The following is a 21,428-nucleotide window of genomic DNA, read 5'->3' as shown; positions in this document are numbered from 1 at the left end:
TTTGTGTTCAATTTTGCTATATCTCTACATAGATCGACGAGGCTAAGAATTCCAGAATATTATAGTAATTTAAAAAGCTCGAGGCGAGGTATGTTGGCTAAACTCTTCTCTTAGAATTGAATCCCACAATACCCTTGTAAGTCCCATGATGCTTATTATAAATTGAATTATTCCAAATAAGCCTTGTGTCAAAACAAATATGCGTTCAATATGTATTCCAAAGATTCTTGTTATGTTGAGTTACCGTTTGAGAATGTGGTTTAAGCATGGGATGTGTGTTATAGTGTTATGATTTTAAAATGTGTTTCTAACGAAAGTTACCATGTCAAATTGTGTAAAAGAAATCACATATGCCTAAGACCCTAATTTGCTCAAGTATGTGTTAAAGTCTTAATTTGAAAGGCCTTGTTGATTATCCATGATGATGTTTGAAAGTGAAATAGTGAGCATGAATCATGAAGTACGGCCAACGTGCCAAGAATGATATTGCGTTATGGCCAATGGTGCCAACAAAATGAATGACATGTAAAAGAATGTGAAATGAGTGGTAAATCCTTTTTATAATAAATGCCTTGGGAGTATCGTTTAGCCACCGAGGAAGGGTAAGTCAGAATAACCTAACCCCGAAACTACACATGCTGGTGTAGGAATGATTGAGGGGTAAATCCCTGTGTTAATGTGAGGAGACTGTTTCCCCTTATATGAGATGAGATTGATGTGTTGAGATGTTTCCCCTTAAATGAGATAAGATTATTGCTAGCAAGATGTGATGTGATGTCGATCCACACGGAAACGTGGTGAGACGGCTTAGCCGATCCGGCTGAGATTGGACGCCATGCCGTGCACATGGTGGTATTGTGAGTATATCTCTCAGGGTGAGACGGCTTAGCCGGTCGGGCTGAGATCAGACTCCGTGCTAAAACACAGTGGTGTATCGGTGCTAAAGATCTCCCAACTTAAATTACTAAAACTTACTTGAAATTTACTTTTCCTCTAATTTGACACTTTGATACCATTTGAGTCTCTTATTGATTTCATGTTTTATTCTCCGTTTACTATTACTCGTTCTATTGAGGGGATGTTCAGTTTTACATACTAGTACTATTCCATATGTACTAACGTCCCTTTTGCCGGGGGCGCTGCATCTTTAATGGATGCAGGTGAATCTGTAGCAGGTGGTATTGATCAGTGATAGCAACACACCCTCTTCTCAGCTGACTTGGTGAGCCCCACTTCATTTCAGGGTCCTCTATCTCTTATCCTTGTACATAGAATTTTGAGGTATAGCCGGGGTCTTGTTGCCGGCACCGTCATAACACTCATTTGTTTTTGTTAGAGGCTCCGTAGACATAGTGTGGGTTGTATCTATTTTTGGGAAGGTTAAACTAAAAATGTTGTAATCGTATCATCTTTTCCACTTTAACTATGATTGTACAATGTACTGTTTTGGAGGCTTGTTAATGATGTAACTAATGGAAATGAACTTACTGAAATGTATTCTTCCCTTTATATATGGGTGAGTTGGGTAGACGGCACTGTGCAGGCTTGCTCGAACAGGGTAACTCTGTTGAGAGCCGGTCGTGCTCCCCGAGGTCGGGACGTGACACATGCGGTATGATGGAATAGAGATAGGCTGGTTACCTGGAGCCAAATCAATACAAAAATTGATATCACTATCTGGTGGCATGCCTGGGAGATCAAAAGGAAACACATTGGAGAACTCTCGCACCACGGGCACTGAATCAATCATCATAGTCTCTGCAGCAGTATCCTGAGCTTAAGCTAGATAAGCCAAACAACCCTTCTTGACTATGTGTGGAACCTTCAGGAAAGGGATAACATTACTAGATGCACTGACAGATGAACCCTTCCACTCCAATCTAGCCAACTCTAGTATCGCCAAGGTAACAGTCTTAACATGACAATCAAGGATGACATGATATGGAGATAACCACTCCATGCCCAGGATGACCTCAAAGTCGGTCATATCAAGCAACAGAAGATCCGCTATAGTCTCATAACCATAAATATTCATGATACAGGACCTATAAATCTGATCCACAATATTAGAATCGCCCACTAGCATGGATACATATAAAGGAGTACCCAAGGACTCGCGAGAAACACTCAAAAAATGAGCAAACAAAGATGAAACATATGAATACGTAGACCTTGGATCAAACAGTACCGTAGCATCCCTACCATTGACAGAAATAATACATGTGATCACGGCATCTAAGGCTACTACTTCTGGTCTAGCTGGAAAGGCATAGAACCTAGATAGAGCACCACCTGACTGGCCTCTACCTCTAGGACTGCCCCTACCCACCTGCCCTCCGCCTCTGGGCGGCCAAACAGCTGGTGTGACAGCTTGTGCGGTAATCAAGGGCAGATAGTCCTGTTGTTCAGCCTTGCCCCAAAGTCTGGGACAAAACCTCTTCACGTGGCCAAGATCCCCACACTCGAAACAACCCCTCGAAATAGTGGACTGCTGACCTGAAGCCTGACCTTGTTGGCCTGAATACCCACTGGAGGAACCCTGAATAGTTGGCGGGCAGTAAGTACTATCTGGAATAGCAGTGAAACAAGGGCGTGCTGGAGCACTCCGAGCAAGCGGTGGTGTTAAATGCATGGGTCGAGCCCTCATGAACTAACCTATGCCCTCAGGTGGGGCACCACTGAATCATCCAAACTATCGGGGCCGCTTGTCTCTCGGCGCAAACTTTCAACTGCGGTTACGAATACGCTTGATCCTCTGAGCTATATCCACAACCTGAAGAAAAGAAATCCCCATCTCTGCCTCACGAGACATAGGTACTTGAATCTATGGGTGTAGACTTGCAATGAACCTCCACACCCTCTCTGTATCTATGGGGAGTATAATAGCTGCATGGCGAGACAAGACAGTGAATCTCGCCTCATAGTCAGCGAGAGACATGTGACCCTGGCGGAGTCGCTCAAACTAACCCCGAAGCTCCTCTCTCTCCGAAGGTTGTATATATTTCTCCAAGAACAGATGTGTAAACGGATCCCAAGTCAAATGAGGTGAACCTACTAGCCAGTTTAGAAGATAAGCTTGCCACCATCTACAGGCCTTCCCCTCAAACTGAAAAGTGGTGAAGTCTACCTCATTGGACTCCAATATCCCCATATTCTGGAGCCTATCCTTATACCGGTCAATGAAATCTTGGGGGTTCTCTAACTGCTCACCCCCAAAGGTAGGGGGCGAAGCGTAGTCCATCTGTCCAGCCCTTATGCTGATCATCAATCGCGACTGGTACAGGCTCCGTCATAGCCGCTATAATAGGCTGGGCTCCACCCGCAGGTAGTGTACCTGGCATTTGATAAACGGCAGCGGCGTGCACTGGAGCCTGAGCGGTAGGGGTCTGTGCTCCCCTCCCGCCTGAACCGCAACATACGGCCCATGACCTCCTGGAATCCCGGTGCAGTCATGAAATATACTGGGGCTGGCACATCTACAGGCGCCTCATCCTGTTCCTCAATAACAGTATCCTCCACTAGATCTACAGGTGCACAACAGGAGTAACCCTAGGGTGCCCTCATCCTCTGACTGGATCTAGAGCCATCCCCCGGCCTCTACCTCGGCCATTACCAACGGGGGAAGCAGCCCCTCGACCGCCTGAAACATCCGTCGTGTGCGTTCTCACCATCTGTGAGAGATCAATCGAAAGAAACTTAGTATAATATCAACTACACGATAGGAAATGAAGAAAGAGAAGTTTACTAACACCCTATAGCCTCTCGAAGATAAGAACATACGTCTTCACACCGATCCATAAGACTCTACTAGGCCTGCTCATGACTCGTGAGACCTATATAAACCTAAAGCTTTGATACCAAGCTGTCGCGATCCAATTCCATACTAGGTCGATACTGCACCTAACACCTCCGTTAGGCAAGCCCACAAGCGAAACTACTGTTTATTTATCCTTTTTCAACATATATTTAATTACACTAAATTTCATGTAATTGTGATAAGTCTTTCTTGAACAAAATATCAATATCAGAAGTACATAGTCTGTGGTAATAGAAATGACAAGTACAACAGTACATAATTGCTACAAATCCCCAAAACCCGGCGTCACAAGTACATGAGCAATCTAGAGAATATACAAAACCACTAAAACTACTGTCTGAAAGTAATAGACAAGAATAGTAAATAAGATGGAAGGAGACTCCCGTGCTGCAGATCGTAGCGAGGCAAGCAGCTCACCCCTAAGTCTCCGTAGATGATCGGCTTCGCGCCCGCATGACCACTGGTAGAACCTGTCTCAGTACCTGCACGTCAGTGTAGAAGTGTAGCGTGCGTACGAAGAACAACGCGTACCCAGTAAGTATCTAGAATAACCTCGAAGAAGTAGTGATGAGGGTCGTCTTGACACTTATTAGAGGTCAATAAGAATAATGAAATTGCGTAAAGTAGACATGGTGAACATATAATAGGTATCAATGAGACAAATAAAAGCAACTACAATAAATACAACATGAGTCCGTAACATATCACCAACATCTCATAACTGGCCGTGAAGACCCTAACTCAATTATATCTAAACTGGAACCCATTTCTATTATTAAGCACGAAGTTGCCGAGGGGAACTGCCCGATCCCATAAAAGTGGTATTACCGTACTGCCGAGTCGAACGACCAGATCCCATAAGAGTAGAGAATGTTACCTCGCTCGTAGAAGTACTTGCGACGTGAGAGTACATGGATTTTTCATAGTTATTAAGTATTTCTCAATTTTCCAAAATAAGAAGGCTAAGTCGATAATTGCAACTTTAAAATCCCTAGTCTCAACTCTATCTAAGACAGTTAATACGCAAGATTAACACAATAGTACAATTAAAAGTATGATGTGGTTCTAAGTCTACCTGGACATATCATGGAATATAACTACGCACGGACTCTCATCACCTCGTGCATACGTAGCTCCTCACACAAGTAATACACAACAAAATATACCTAAGGGGATGGGTTCCCTCTTGCAAAGTTAGGCAAGAGACTTACCTCATTTCCATGCTCACTTTCGGTCCGCTAATCCGCTCTAAAAGCCCCAAGTCGATGTAGAACAATCCGAAATTAATCAAATATTATATAATTTAATGAATATATACTCAAAAGTTCATAATTTAGCAATTAGAGTAATTATCCAACCCAAATTGGAAGATTCTTAAGATTCTCCCTAGGGCCCGTGTGCCCGGATTCCAGAAATTTTTGAAGATAAATATTATCCATAGCCTCACGATCTCAAATATATAATTTTTACTTAATTCCATAACCGATTTCGTTATCAAATCCCATTTTTACCAAAACCCTAGGTTCTTCACAAATCCCACAAGTTTTCACAATCTTTTCATGTTTAATCTATCTAAAACCCGCATAATTAACTTGAAAATAGGTAGGAGTTACTTAACTTAGGATATTGATGAGAATCCCCCCTCAAATGTGCTCTCAAAAGCACTCAAGACTAAATGAAAATGTGAGGAAAAAGGTCTAAGTCCCGCAATAAAAGCCCTCACTGCCCCTAGCGATTTCGCACCTACGGCTTCGCTGCTACAAAAGAATCATCGCAGGTGCGGTCCTTGCCCATGCCATCTCTCTTTGCCTCTGCGGATGGGCTCTCGCTTTTGTGGACCCACTTTTGCGGAAAGTCTATCGCACCTGCGAACCCAAGCCTGCTAGCCCTCTTTTGCATCTGCGGACCACTGGCCAACCCACTCCTAGATGCTTCTGCGATCAGAAGCTCGCTTTTGCGAGCTCGCACCTGCGGCTAAACCCATGCAGGTGAGAAATCACCAGAACTAAAGCCAGCAACAGTTTCCCCCATGCCCAAATCGAGTCTAATCCCAATCTGTTTCGCATCCGGGACCCCCGGAGCCCTATCCAAATATACTCACACATCCAACAAAATACTACGGACTCGCTCGTGTGATCGAAAAACTAAAATAACATCTAGAATTATGAATCGGACGCCAAGACACATGAATTCGACATGAAGCTCTAAAATTTCTAAAAACACTTCCGCGCATCCGATTCCTATCAAATCAACTCGAAATGACGCCAAATTTTGCGTGCAAGTCATAAATCACCATACGGAACTATTCCCATACTCATAATTTTAAACGGACCTCGATAACACCAAAGTCTACTCCAGACCAAACTTAAAGAACTTGAAAAATCTTCAATGCGCCAACTTTCAATATTAAGCGCCGAAACGCTCCCGGGTCATCCGAAACCCGATCCGAACACACGCCTAAGTCGAAAATTATCATACGAACCTATTGGAATTGTCAAATCTCAGTTCCGAGGTCGTTTACTCAAAGCGTTGACTAAAGTCAAACTTAAGCATTATAGGCTACTGTTAAGGAACTAAGTGTCCCGATTTTAACCCGAACTCTTCCAAACCCGAATCAACTATCTCCGCAAGTCATAAAATTATAAAAGCATATATGGGGATTCTTAATTAGGGGAACGAGGATCTAAAAAGTATAACGACCGATCACTATTTTGGCGCTTCTTTTGAAAGATGAATTTCAGTTGATTTTTTCTCGAAGAGTAAGTTGAGTTCAATTTTTTGTGGATAATGTTCATTCTAATCAACATATTTTCTTGAAAAGTAATTGTTTCTCAGTGAATTATCAATGTGGCTATGAGTTTTAATATTGAATCTCATCCGCTTTTTTAAAGATGAATCTCAAAAAGGCGGTGATGATATTTGCTTTTCTGGGCTATAAAATCATTTGAGTGTAGAGATAACCAAACCCGCATGTTGGCTTGACTAATGTGAATTGAGGCATCTCCATCACATGCAACGGGTTCTTTGTGACCCATTTAATTAGAATATAATAGTCGAACAATTTCGATTTCACAGGTTTTTAAAGCTCGAATTTTCTCTAGGTGGGGAAAATAGGACAGCAGTTCGACTGTAAGAGGTAAGTTCCGCACTTTTTTGTTCTGATGGTATATGCTTAGTTGTAATGATATAGTACATATATGTAAATGTACGAAGAAATTTAGTTAAAACTAAAAAAGATAAATTGATGTCAAACATCTCTGCTCTACAAATGATAAGCTTTGTTGTGACTACACTAAATATACTTCAAAAATGTAAAGAAGAGAATAGAGGTTGGCATTAGCTTTAGATGGTACAAATGCAAATAGCTTGAATAAAGAGCAACAAATTTGTTTTCTCAAACAAGAAATTGAGCAGATAAGAAATTTTTATTAGTCTCATAGAAGAAGTTCTCAGAAGCTGAAAAGAGAGCCAAAACCATCCAAAGAGCTGAGACACAAGGCATGTTCAAAAGTTTGTTGCATAATGAAAAGTTAGTTTGAGTTTTATTTCTTCATGAAAGAACTGTGATATTGGTGAATGAGTTTGGAGTTTTCTCTCGAAATAATCAGAGGAAGTAGAAAATATTTATGATAACGAACTAGAAAACCAACATATGCATCAAAGTAAGCTTTCTGTTTGCCTACTTGTGCGCCTTTTCAAGTTCAGTGCATAATCACTATCGCTGACCTCTAATTTGTTGGGGATATTCTGAAGTAGTAAAAAAGTGAAACTGCATAGTAAAGATGGGATTTTAAGAAATGACTAAAATTGAAATTAACTTGAGGAAATGTTGAAGCGTGCCTTACCTTAGTCTAAATCATGTTCATTATAAATAGATATATACCCATTATATGCAAAATCTAACTTTATAATCTTATAATGCAAATGCATCCCACTCAGTGAATCTCAATCAACTGTGATTTACATGAATTCTGCAATTAACAGGCCAAAAATATTGCCGGTTCAGGTTCTTCTTTACACAGTTACCATCTCCTATTGTGGCTCAATGAAAAAGATAGAAATGATTGAAACTGTGCAACTACTCTAGGTTTTGCTTTTGCTTTTATAAACACACTGATCGAGGTACTTACAAGTATTATCTGCACTCTTTAGATTTAGGATGTCTGTTTTACGATATGCTTACGTAGACTAATGAATTAACAATGAGAGTTGATGATAGGTATATGATTCATTTATTTGGTCTGTTCTTCTCTCTATCTTATGAGGAGGCCTATGCATTGTGACCATTTAAGAGCCAAGTTTCAGTTCTGGTTATAGTATCAATAGCTTTGACTTCTGCTGGAAAGAAAAAGTTATACTGATCCAACACTTAACTTCAATCTCTCTACTAGAGGTCTCTTTTTGGCACAATTCTCAAGCTTACTGTAGAGGCAGGCCCAATTGATATAGGATTTTGTTCACCATTGATGTATCATTATTCTGTTCGTTTCATTACATATGTGAGTATTCTCCTTTTGAAGAAGATATACATCTTTGAGAAATATAATTTAAATATCAATATATTTGTGCAAGTTATTTTCATGTTTGTTCAAGTGCATATTAGTGTGCACACTTACGTGTCATCAGATATGGAGGATTGGTTGGCATTGGATCTCTTTTCAAACAATTACTTGATTTTCTTGATTTGGTGTTGTAGCCATGAATGAATTTTGCTGTTGTTAGGGACAGTTTCACCATGTCTCGATAACATTTTTACCATTAAAGGTTCTGTGTTGCAGTTAGATTGCTTTTTCAGTTTCATCATTTTTCTGAACCACATTATAAAGAATAGGCTACATCTTTTTTACTCAAATATTTATACCATACCTTTTTTTTTTACACCAAACTTCCGAGATTGCTTTAGAGCCCCTTTCTTCTTGATTCCCTTAATGTAGCACAATCCACTTGTGGTATCTGCTATCAGTAAATGCAATTGGAGTGGTCCTGATATAGCTATTTGATATGTTATAAGTCTACTCCTTTTTTGATGTGGAAGACCTAATTTCCAAGTTTCATACACTTTATGAATACTTAGGTTTGTTTTTTATAGTAGATAGATCAGTTGTACTGGTGGATTAATAGACTATCAGGTAAAATAAAATCACAAAATTCCGACATAATTAAGCTTCCATCATATAGTCCAGAGCTGCATAAGTATTGAGAAATTGGTGTCTTAGCATACATGAATATATTATTTGGTTACATAAGATCAATTATTTCTATATATAGGGCAAAACTCCAGCTTGAGGTGTCTCATAAGGATCCATGCATGTCAAACTACAGAGGTTCTTAATTAACTTGTCATTTTCATGCTTCTATCCTACAAAATATAGATAATTTCAGCAAGTCTTAACCACCTTATTTTTCCTCCAAGTCTGTAATTATTTTGTTTACTTCCTAGCTATAGTTTACTAAGAAGAAATCTTACACAACAAAGTAGTTCTCCAAATTCAACTGGTTTCAAAATTCCTTTGATGGAGGTCTTCGTATAGATTTAGTAAGTTTGGATCTTTTCTCTCCTCCTCTTAGTTCATGCTAATGTTTTAGGGTAGACTTCTCCTCTTTTTGTCCTTTAAACTAACTGGATTTATGGCTGCTATACAACATATGCAATCCTTACGAGGAAAAATTCTTTTGATAAGTGCCTTAGTAGTGAAGTTTCAATTATCTAAAACATTGTATTGATTCAAATAGGTCATCTAATTTGCAAAAGATCATATGAATTTTATAGTAGGTTGTCGTTGTCTTTCTCTTCGCATTTCTATTTTTTCATTTTGGTAAGGAATTATTTATGAATTTTTATTAGTCTATGTAATATATTATTTTCTATTTTCTTAAGAGTCGGAAAATAGGATGAACCGCTTTTAGTATCTCCTGAGCAAGCAAAAAAGCCATTTTTTTCTCTTATGTGCATGATTTTATGTCAATATGAGAATTCAATTCTATGGGATATATTGGATCAATTATTCAATAAAGCATTTTATGCCACAACCTTCCAATGACATAGATATGGGGTCACAGAGTTTGAAGTTGGAACCAATTGTTAACCTTCAAGGTATGTGTTGAAAATTAAAGGTATGAGATAAACTTCTTAGTTTGGGTTGGATTGGGATTAGCTTTAGTTGGTGAGGCATGCACAAAATTCAGTATGCTTAAACGCGAAATATGAAACGTTTTCACATGCAAGTGGCCATTGGCCCTTCTCATGATAACCTCTGATATATTGCATCTACTTTGCTTCTTTTGTCATTTCAGTTTTTTATTTAACTTAATGATAACTCAAAGAATTATTATCCATCATAAGTTTTGGGTGGATTATCTTATTGCAGGTTTAAATCAGTTTTAAGTACCCTAAACTTATCAATGCTTAGTCAAAATCTTTCAAAATTGGAGTACCTTCCTTTCTATATATGTAGATATGTCACTCGCGATGAGCGAAAGCATGATGATGCAATGCCGAGAGAGACAATTTTCTATCATGTTTGATAGATCATAGTTCTCTTGATTATTATTTTATTATCCTTTTGGAAAGCAATATCAGAAGGTTTGTCCTTTCTTTCCTTTGCTTTGCATTGATTATCCTAGATTTAGCTTGGTATGTTATCCTTTGATTCTAATTCTTAGTTTTCCTTTCATTAGTGGATACCAAGGTGAAAGTATGTGCTATCACAATTGCAGCATCAGCTTTTGCATTAGTTGGGACTATCAATATGAACATGATTAATCTAATTATTTGTCTTTCTCGTTGGGAACAAGCCCAAGAATGTAAATGTACAACGTCATTCCGCAAATAAATGTACATAGTCTGAGGCCTGATATGTTAATATTTAGTCAGATCGATAGTTATTTTTTCCTGTATATTATGAAATTATCTTTCTCGGTATCAAATCTCTTTTGTAAAGCAAATTCACGCATATGCCCGTGCAAAGCACGAGCCACCTAGTATTAATTAAAGGTCGATCTAGAAAATATACTTTGTGCACTGCCAAGGGTCGAACGACACGAACCATAGATGCATCTATTAACCTCCCGAGGCAAATGATCCACTCCCATGAGAGAAGAGGAAATTTATCTCGCTCGCGAAAATACTTGCGACGCGAGTGAACATGGATTTATCAGAGTTATTATAAAATTCTTAAATTCTTCCCAAACATAAGAAATCCAAACCGGAGACTTTAAATCTTAAAATCCTTAATCTCAACTCTATTTGAGACAATTAATATGCAAAATCAATATAACAGTACAAACAAAGTATGATGTAAATCTAAGACTTCTCGGACATCACATGAAATTTAGCTACCCACAGATTCTCATCAACTAGTGCGTACGTAGCTCCCCACACAAGTAATTCACTACAAATAAACCTAAGGGGATGAGTTTCCCTCTTACAAGGTTAGGCAAGAGACTTACCTCATTCTCAAGCTCACTTCCGATCCACAAATATTCTTTAAATCCTCAACTCGGTGCCAAACGACCCGAAACTAGTCAAATGTTATATAAATTAATCCATACATATTCAAAAGTTCATAATTTAACTATTAGAGTAATTACCCAACCCAAATTAGAATATTCCTAAAATTCACCCACGGGCCCACGTGTACGGATTCCGAAACTTATCAAAGATAAATGTTACCCATAACCTCACAAACTCAAATATATAATTTTCACTCAAACCCATAAATATTTTCGTGGTTAAATCTCATTTTTATAAAAACTTTGGTTTGTTCATCTAAACCCATAATTTTCGCAATTTTACATGTTAAAATCCACCCATAATCTATGTATTTAACTTACATTGGATAGAAATTACTTATCTCCAATAGCTAGGTGAAAACCCCTCTCTAAGAAGCTCTAAAATCTCCCAAGGAATACAGTAAATGAACCCAAAATGTCTCAAGTCCCGACTTAAATGAAGGTTCTGTCCAGCGGTTTTTCCACTTTTACGGCTCCTTAGCCGCATCTGCTGCTCCGTATATACGGAAGATTCCTCATAGATGCGGTATCCCCTTAGCTGGCCTAAATCTGCATCTGCGGAAGAGTGGCTCGCTTCTGCGAACCTGCTCCTGCAGCGTACGAGCCGCACCTGTGCCCCCCTCCCGCTTCTGCGGTCGCGCATCTGCGCCCACCTCGTCTGCATATGCGATTTCTGAGCTGCCTACGATGGGCCACTTCTGCGGCTGCTGGATCACTTCTGCGAGCTCGCACCTGCGGCTGGTCCTCCGCAGGTGTGATTGCACTAGAAGCTGGGTGCTTCAGCTATTCATCCAAGGCCAAATGACTTCCGCGCATCATCTGAATAGCATATGTGTCCTCCGAAGCCCCGCCCAAACATACCAACAAGTTTAAAATCATGAGACAGACTTTCTTGAACCCTCGGAATGCAGAAAACAACAATAAACTAAGAATCACACCCCCAAACAAAATTAAATCAACTTATGAACTTAAAGTTCTTCCAACTTGCTCGGAACGCGCTGAATCGTACCTAAACTACTCGGAATGGCACCAAATTTTACGTTCAAGTTTTAAATCACCATACAAAATTAGTCCCAAGCTCAGAATCCCAAACGGACCTCGATAATACCAAAACCTACTCCAAAATAAAATTAACGAACCTTTAAGCCTTCAATAAGCTAATTTCCAACTTTAGGCATCGAAACGCTCCCAGATTATCCAAAACCCGTTCCGTGCACACGCCCAAGTCTAAAATTATCATAGGAATCTATTGTGATTATCAAATTCTAGTTCCGAGGTCGTTTACTAGAACTGTTAACCAAAGTCAAACTTACCCCTTTAAAGCTAATATTAAGGAACTAAGTGTTTCAATTTTAGCGTGAACCCTTTTAAATCCTAAACTAACCATCCCCCTGTAACGACTCGGCAGATCGTTTTGATTATTATAATTTCGTTTCTCCATTTACTGCTCAAATTATGAAATACAGTTGTTATTTGGCTTTCTGGGGTAATTGGTTTGGGTTCGGTGAGGCTTTGAAATGACTTAGAGCGCTTAGTTCCAAGGTTTAGAATTTAAGTTGAAAAGGTTGACCGGATGCTAACCATATGTGTAACGACCTCGGAGAAATTTTGCTAAGAAAATTAAGGTTGGGTGGCTCGAACTTTTTGGGTTGAATAATGCACCGATGTGTAAAGGAAAATTTTGTCGCAAAATGGTCATTTCTGCGACCACTATGCAGTCGCAGAATCACTCTGCGGACCGCATAATGGTCGCAAAGTGGTTCAAGAGAGGGGCAAGATTTGAGGAAAATTTGCGGTGCACTATGTGACCGCAGACCTGTTTTGCGGTGCATTATGCGGCCGCAGAGCAAGTATGTGGAACGCATAATGACCGCAGACCGGGTCAGTAACGCCCAGCTTTGGAGGCCAAATTATGCGGTTGGTATGCGGACTGCATACCTGTTATGCGACCGCTTAACTGCGTCGAAGATTCCATTCTTTTTAATTTTTTATCCGACCCAACTTCAATTTATAGCCCTTGAAGGTCTTTTTTTTAAGCCAAAATCTGATATTTTAGAGAGAGGTGAGAGCATTTTAGAGAGAGAAAGTGAAGACTTAGTCATTTATCTATTAATTCTTGTTCAAGGTTTGAAGATTTCACAAGGATCTTGCTAGGGCTTCAAAGAGGTAAGAATTTCTTTCCCTAATTCTTCAATTTCGTATTTAAAGTAAAGATGGGTAATTTATAGTATGATTCTTGGGTGTAAGAGTATTATGTATACATACCAATAAGGTTGTGGAAGGATTGTTAAGATCAAATGGGTAAGGATTGAGTCGAAAATTGTAGAAATCTTCATAGACTTTAATTGAAGATTTGAGGGTCGAGTTGATGTCGGATTTTGGTGAAATTTATATGGTTGGACTCGTGGTTGGATGGGCGTTCATATTATATAACTTTTGTTGGGTTCCAAGACGTGGGCCCTACGGGCGATTTTTGAGTTAACTTCGGATTTTATTTGGAAAATTAGTATTTCATTATGGAATTAATTATAATAATTTGTATTGACTGATTCGAATTAATTATAGCTAAATACGTGGCTTTCGGAGACCAATTCTTGTGGCAAGGGCATAGCTAAATAAATAATTACACGGGTTGAGGTAAGTAACAATTATAAATCTGGTCATGAGGGTATGAAACCCCAGATTTTGGTATCATGTCATTATTTTGGAGGTGGCGCACATGCTAGGTAACAGGCGTGTGAGCGTACACCGAGGGAATTGTGACTTGGTCCGTCCCGGGTAGGGGTGTTCAAAACCGAACTGAAACTGAAAACCAAACTGAAACCGAAGCTTAATGGCTTATTGGTATTGGGTTAACGGTTTAACGGATGGGGAACAGATTGAAATATTTTTATTAACGACTTATCGATTTGGGGCGGATTATTCAATTTTCTTAATGGATAATCCATTAACCCGTTAAGAATATATATATATATATATATATATATATATATATATATATATATATATATATATATATATATATATATATATATATATATATATATATATATGTATGTATTAAACAATCAAAAATCCTTCTTCCACTTCCAGTACTCTATCTCTGTTATCTATTACTAATTTAGTATTAGACATTTAGAGACCCTAACGCCTAAATTTCAACCAGCAGCCACCAGCACTCTATCTCGTCGACTTCCAGTACTCTATCTCGTCGACCCACCATCTCCCTCCCGTGGTCTCGTTGACTCGCCGTCTCCCTCTCGCAGTCTCGCTGACTCGCCGTCTCCCTCTCGCCGGCTTGCCTCTCTATCTCGCCATCTCGCCTCTCCCTCTCGCCATAGCCAGAGTAGCAGATGGTAAGTTTCTTTTCTTGTTGATGTCTTTAAAATCAAAGAGCATCTCAATTCTCAAAGTATTCAGATTCTTGCTTCAATATACATAAACAGGAACTCATCTGTTTTGAAACATAAACACAAGATTTGTGAAGAATCAGAAACTTCTCACTTTAAAAGCATACAAAATTTAGGATGTTTGACTGCGTTCTGAGTATACAAAATTTAAAAGCAATAGTAATCAGCAGGATGTTTTAAAGTTCACAAAACTCATCTGTTTTTAGATCGATTTTGACAGTACCTGTATAAATATCTGTTAAGGAACTTGTTATTCTCATTCCTTTTGTTTTCTTGTTGCAGTGACTCATAGCATGGTTGAATATATACAAAGTGATAAGGTGATGGGTGAAAGTAGGGCTTCTAATTATTCTAATTCAAATGCAATAAGTCAAGCTCAAACAACGGAGTCAAATATAACAAAAGAAAAAGGAAAAAAGGTCTGTTGTGTGGGATCATTTTACAGAAATTATTACTTCTGAAGGGAGTACAAAAGCAAAATGTGACTATTGCTTTATTGAGTATTGTTTTAAGACCAAAGACGGTACGTCAACACTTCTTACTTATATGAATAAGTGTCCTAAACGCCCTGCTATTGTTGATAAAAAAAATAATCAAATTTAGGCTTTCAATCTGTTTCGGGGAGGGGGGGGGGGGGGGCGATATAGTCAAGGTGACGTAATTGTTGTTACTTAGAAATTTGATCAAGAAGAGTGTAGGAAGGCGTTAGGTCGTATGGTAATAGTTGATGAACTTCCTCTTAGCTTTGCTGATAAAGAAGGTTTTAGAGACTTTATGAAAGTGGCGCCAACTTATTTTCGGATCCCTTCCCGTAGTACTGTAACTAGGGATTGTTTTGATATTTTTAATGAAGAAAAACAAAAGTTGAAGAGGTCTTTTATAGAGTATGTATTACCACTGATACCTGGACTTCTATACAAAGAATCAATTACATGTGTATCACTGCCCATTGGATTGATAGTGAATGGAATATGCATAAGAGAATAATTAATTTTTGTCCTATTGTTAGTCATAAAGGCGAAGATATGGCAAATGGTATTGGTAGGTGTTTACGTGAGTGGGGGATAAATAAGATCTTCACTGTCACAGTTGATAATTCAAGCTCAAATGATGTGACAATAAAAGAATTGTCTAAGCAATTAACAAAAATGGGAACTAATTTGATGAATGGTACTCACCTTCACGTGAGATATATGGCTCATATCATGAATCTTGTGGTCCAGGATGGTTTAAAAGAATCTTCAGTGTCAATTGAACACGTTAGGAATGCAGTGAGATATGTTAGGCAGTCTCCTGCGAGGTTGAAGAGGTTTCAAGAATGTTTTGATGATGAACAACTCAATTGTAAAAAAACTTTATTCTTGGATGTTCCAACTAGGTGGAATTCCACCTACTTAATGTTGCGTAGGGCTGTTAAATTTGAAAGTGCATTTGCACATTATGCTTCTAGGGAAATTAGCTTGAGACATTATCTTGAGCATTCTTATGTTGAAGTTGAAATTCCTATAGGTAAACTTTTGAGTAGTGATTGGGAGAATTTAAAAAGAATTACAAAGTTTCTTGAAATATTATGTCTTCTTACTTTGAAGATATCTAGATCACGTTATGTTACATCGAATATTCATTTTCTTGAAATTTGCGCAGTTGCTGTTTATTTGAAGCAATTGATAGCAAATGAAGATACAGTTTTAAGTGAAATGGCAAAGAAGATGAAAGAAAAGTTTGATAAATATTGGGGTGATCCAGGGAAAATGAACAAGATAATTTTTATCTCATGTATTTTGGATCCACGTTACAAGCTCGAATCAATTGGCTATGCACTTGTAAAGATGTTTGGTGTAGATCCAGGGACAACTATACAAGCAGAATTGACGAAGTACATGACTTCATTATTTAGTGAGTATATAAAGTCCAGCTCAAAAGCTGTCGTGCTTGCTTCATCTTCAGATTGTTCTTCATTGGACACATCCACTTTCAGGCTTTCTGGCACTCAAGCAAGCACCCAAAATATAGGACCTTTAGAATCACTCATGCAAGATATAAAAAAAATATAAAAGTGAGAGTGGAGGTGTTGATACTAGAACAGAGTTAGATAAATATTTAGGTGAAGAAACTAAGGATGACACTAAATAATTTGATCTTCTTCTTTGGTGGAAATTGAACTCAGCTAGATTTTCTATTCTTGTGCAGATGGCTCGTGATGTATTAGCTGTTCCGGTTTCAAGTGTAGCATCCGAATGTGCATTTAGTACGGGAAGACGTCTTCTTGATTCATTTAGGAGTTCATTAACTCCTAAATTGGTGCAAGCTCTAGTGTGTCTTCAAGATTGACTTCGAAATGAAAAATTAAAACAACATGTTAGTGTTGAGGAAGATCTTGATAAAATCGAGAAGCTTGAACAAGGTAATAATATTGTTACTATATTTTTTTTATATAAGTATTGTTGATATGCTTATATTTATCGCACGACTCATTATTTTAATTTTTTTCTTCATATTTAGCCAGCAATGGAAAAGACCCTTCCGTAATTGACGTGTAGTGTTAATATATCTGGTAAGAATTCGAATTTAACCTATCAAGGCTTCAAGTATTGAATATGTTCTTGCAACTTCTATGATTAGTTCTCATCAGTAGTTATCAGTAGACATCCTATCTTCTATTATCATTAATAAGTAGTTGATAGTTTTCTTATGATAAAGAGAACTTAAGTTATACTGTTGTACTTAATAAGCAGAAATGCTTCACCAAGCTAATGGTTATGAAAACTGTGAATTTTGTATCTCGCCATCCCTTGATTTGGAAATTATAAATTAATTTTAACTGCTTTTTCCTTTTTCATCATCTTGGGTTATGGTGATTAGAATTTAGAAACATATGATGAGAGGAAAGAATATTTTGTTTTCTAATTGCATGTATTTCCTTTTCAGAACCTATTAATCAGAGTAGAATACAGATAATTTTGATGTCATGTATTATACCAAATGTTCTCTTCTATTTCTTCTGATAGTTATATATTGTTAATAGGCTCATCCCCAGAGATGATTCTACTGGGAAATACGCTACGAAAAATATATTGAGCACTTAATGATCTATTCAGAAAGAACATGTATGAGAAAAGTCATCTAAACATCAAATAAGAATCAAGACAGTAGTATTTATCACAGTCTCAACTTCGTTGCCTAATGCTGAAATTTGGTGAATGCATATTTTTTACCGGGATCTACTCACTTATGGATTAAACTGTTGTTTGAACTTTGAAGCTGCAGAAATTCAAGCACTGTGAGGCATTAGGTGCAGGCCAAACATTTCTGTGTAGTTTTCTCACTTATGAATTAATCATTTTGAAATATGTATTTTGCACTCACTTTGAATATAGACTGGAATTTTATCATTTCAGAATTAATCAAGGAGCATTGACTTTTCCTTTGCAGTTGTGGGTGGAGGAAAGACATATGTATTCTGGACTCATCTGTAATGTAGTCTTCTTTGTGATGTAATGGACTCATCTATTGTATTCTATATACTGGAATGTAGTCTGCTGAGCATCGGAATTATTTTGAGTCACAACGGTCAGCAAACAATTAATGCACGCAATATAGATTAAATTAGGCCGATATATCGCTCGATAATCGCCCGATAAGAGCTAAACCGATACCAATCTGCCCGATATTTTATCGGGTGGCTAGCGGATTAATATATTTAAAAGCCGATAACTGATAAGCCAAACCGTTAAGAGTAAATAACCGCCAAATCCGCCCGATAAGCAGCCTTAGTCCCGGAAAACTGTAAAAGTTGAATAATTTATTTTTAGCTATATGATCTCTATGTGTTGAAGAAATTTGACTATAAATCATGTTAGAAATCATGCTTATGCTATGTTATAGTACAGTTGAGACCCGTAGAGGTCGCGTACTTGTTGAATTATTTGCTAATTGATGTCTTGTACTCAGTCATGATTTTTCTTGCGTATTATACCTCAGTCTTTCTGGATATTTGTTGATATACTATATTATCTTTGTTTGGGCTGGCCTTTGTGATTTCTGAGAGCCCGAAAGACTTGAGAGGTTGAGGACTGAGTAAGGCCAAGGGCCTGTCGGTGAGGTAAGGATATTATAGCACGTGAGTTGTCCGTGCAGATTATGGCATTTGGGCTATAGGAGCCCCTCCGTAGTCTGTACACACCCCCAGTGAGCGCGAGTACCCATTGAATGTGAGTGCTGAGGGATGAGAGCCGAGTGGTTGAGTTGTTGTGATGAGCTGAGTGACTGTTGCCTGAGAGGCTGTACTTGCTTTACATTTGTTGTTGCACTTGGTTGCTATCTGCCATTGTTGTGAAATCTCTGAAAGAATTTATATCCCGATTACTTGAAATTGAACTGTATAAAATTGATTTGACTTAAACTGTCGAAATTGAAAGCATGTCTATTCTTTGCTGGAACTACTGAAAGTGAACTATGACTGTGTAGCTCGTCATTATCTTTAGTTCCTTAGTTATTATTGTCACTTGCTGAGTTGGTTGTACTCATACTACACCCTGCACTTCGTGTGCAGATCCAAGTGTTCCTCAACTTAGCGGGTGTTGATCATTTCGCGCAGTTAATTTTTAGGAGATTTTGAGGTAGCTGCCGTGTTCCGCAGACCTTGTCTCTCCTCCTATATCTCCTTGTTTACTGTATTTGGTCTCAGACTATTATTGACCATATTTTCCAGACTTGTACTCATATTAAATGCTCATGTACTTAGTGACACCAGGTTTTAGGAGTGTTGTATCGAAAATTGCTAGATATTTGGTATTGTATTAAACGTTATATTTTTAAATTTAAAGGAAATCATGGGTTATTTATGTTGTCGGCTTGCCTAGTACTGAGATAGGTACCATCACGACAGGTTAGGATTTTGGGTCGTGACACCCCGCAAGTCATAAAACAGTAAAAGCACATACGAGGAGTCTTATTTAGGGGAATAATTATCTAGGAAGCAAAACGACCGGTCGGATCGTTACATTCTCCACCTCTTAAACAAACGTTCGTCCTCGAACAGGTCTAGAATCGTACATGGAGTGCCGAATAAGTGTAGATATATGCTCTGCATGTCCTCCTCGGCCTCCCAAGTCGCCTCCTAGAATGGTTGGCCCCTCTACTAAACTTTTATGGCAAAAATCTTCTTGGACCTCAACTGGCGAACCTGCCTGTCAACAATGGCAATTGGCTCCTCCTCATAACCCAGGCTCTCATATAGTTGAACCATGCTGAAGTCTAACACATGCGACCTGTCGGCATCATACCTCCGGAGCATAGACATGTAGAAAACCGGATGAACTTCCGATAGACTGAGAGGAAAAGCAAACTATTAAACAACCTTCCCAACTTGCCTCAACACCTCAAATGGACCTATAAACCTTGGGCCCAACCTGCCCTTCTTTCTGAACCTCATAATTCCCTTCATCGACAAGACCTTCAAGAGAACCTTCTCGCCCACCATAAATGATAAATCACGCGCCTTCTGATCTACCTAACTCTTATGTCTGGACTATACTATGCGAAGTCGCTCCTGAATCAACTTAACCTTTTTCAAGGCATCCTTCACTAAATCAGTACCATATAACTTAGCCTCGCTTGGCTAAAATAATCTGATGGGAAAATGACATATCTGACCATATAAAGCCTCAAATGGTACCATCTCGATGTTGGACTGATAACTGTTATTGTAAGCAAACTCGGCCAAAGGTAAGAATCGGTCCCACTGCCCTCCGAAGTCAATCACACATGTTCTGAGCATATCCTCCTAGATCTGAACTGTCCGCTCCGACTGCCCGTCGGTCTATGGATATAAGGCTGTGCTGAGCTCTACCCGGGTCCCTAACTCACTCTGTATTGCCCTACAAAAATTCACAGTAAACTAAGGGCCTCTATCTGATATGATGGAAACAGGCACACCATGCAACCGAACAATCCCCTGTATGTAAATCTAAGCCAATATCTCTGAAGAATATATGGTCACCACCGGAATGAAGTATGTTGACTTAGTCAACCTGTAAACAATGACCCAAATTGCATCAAACTTTCGCAAGGTCCGCGGCAACCCAACTACAAAATCCAAAGTAATGCGCTCCCATTTCCACTTAGGTATAACCATCTACTGGAGTAGGCCACCTGGCCTCTGATGCTCGTACTTAACCTGCTGGCAATTAAGGCACCTCGCTACATACTCAACTATGTCTTTCTTCATTCGCCTCTACCAATAATGCTGTCTCAGGTCGCGATACATCTTCGTAGAACCTGGATGAATAGAATATCGAGAACTGTGTGCCTCCTATAGAATCTTTTCCCTCAATCCATGAACATTAGGGACACATAGACGACCTTGGAGTCGTAGAACACCATCATCACCGATAGTAACCTCTTTGGCACCACCATGTAGTACCGTCTCTCTGAGAACCAATAAGTGCGGATCGTCGTACTGGTGAGCCTTGATCTTCTCGAATAGTGAAGACTAGGCGACGACGCATGTAAGAACTCGGTTGGGATCCGAAATATCCAACCTCATAAGTTTGTTAGCTAAGGACTGAATGTCCAAAGCTAGTGGTCTCTCCTCTGCTGAAATGAATGGCAAACTATCAATATGATAATTGATGATAAAGGATGGTAATATCATAATCTTTTAGTAATTCAAGCCACTTGCGCTGCCT

At 38.8% G+C, this 21,428-nt stretch overlaps 1 protein-coding gene across 1 annotated transcript; it reads right to left on the bottom strand.

Moving 5' to 3' along the window:
* Positions 1-1,777: 1,777 nt before the first annotated feature.
* Positions 1,778-2,647, bottom strand: LOC138908102 (uncharacterized). Its single transcript, XM_070198742.1, has one exon. It carries the CDS (start codon positions 2,645-2,647, stop codon positions 1,778-1,780), a length of 870 nt encoding a protein of 289 aa, XP_070054843.1.
* Between the last annotated feature and the right edge of the window lie 18,781 nt (positions 2,648-21,428).

This window comes from Nicotiana tomentosiformis, chromosome 3, assembly GCF_000390325.3.
Source record: "Nicotiana tomentosiformis chromosome 3, ASM39032v3, whole genome shotgun sequence".
In the NCBI taxonomy this organism is placed as follows: Eukaryota; Viridiplantae; Streptophyta; class Magnoliopsida; order Solanales; family Solanaceae; genus Nicotiana; species Nicotiana tomentosiformis.
Note: the sequence above shows the minus strand (reverse complement) of the source record. Positions and strands in the feature narration are given on the sequence as shown.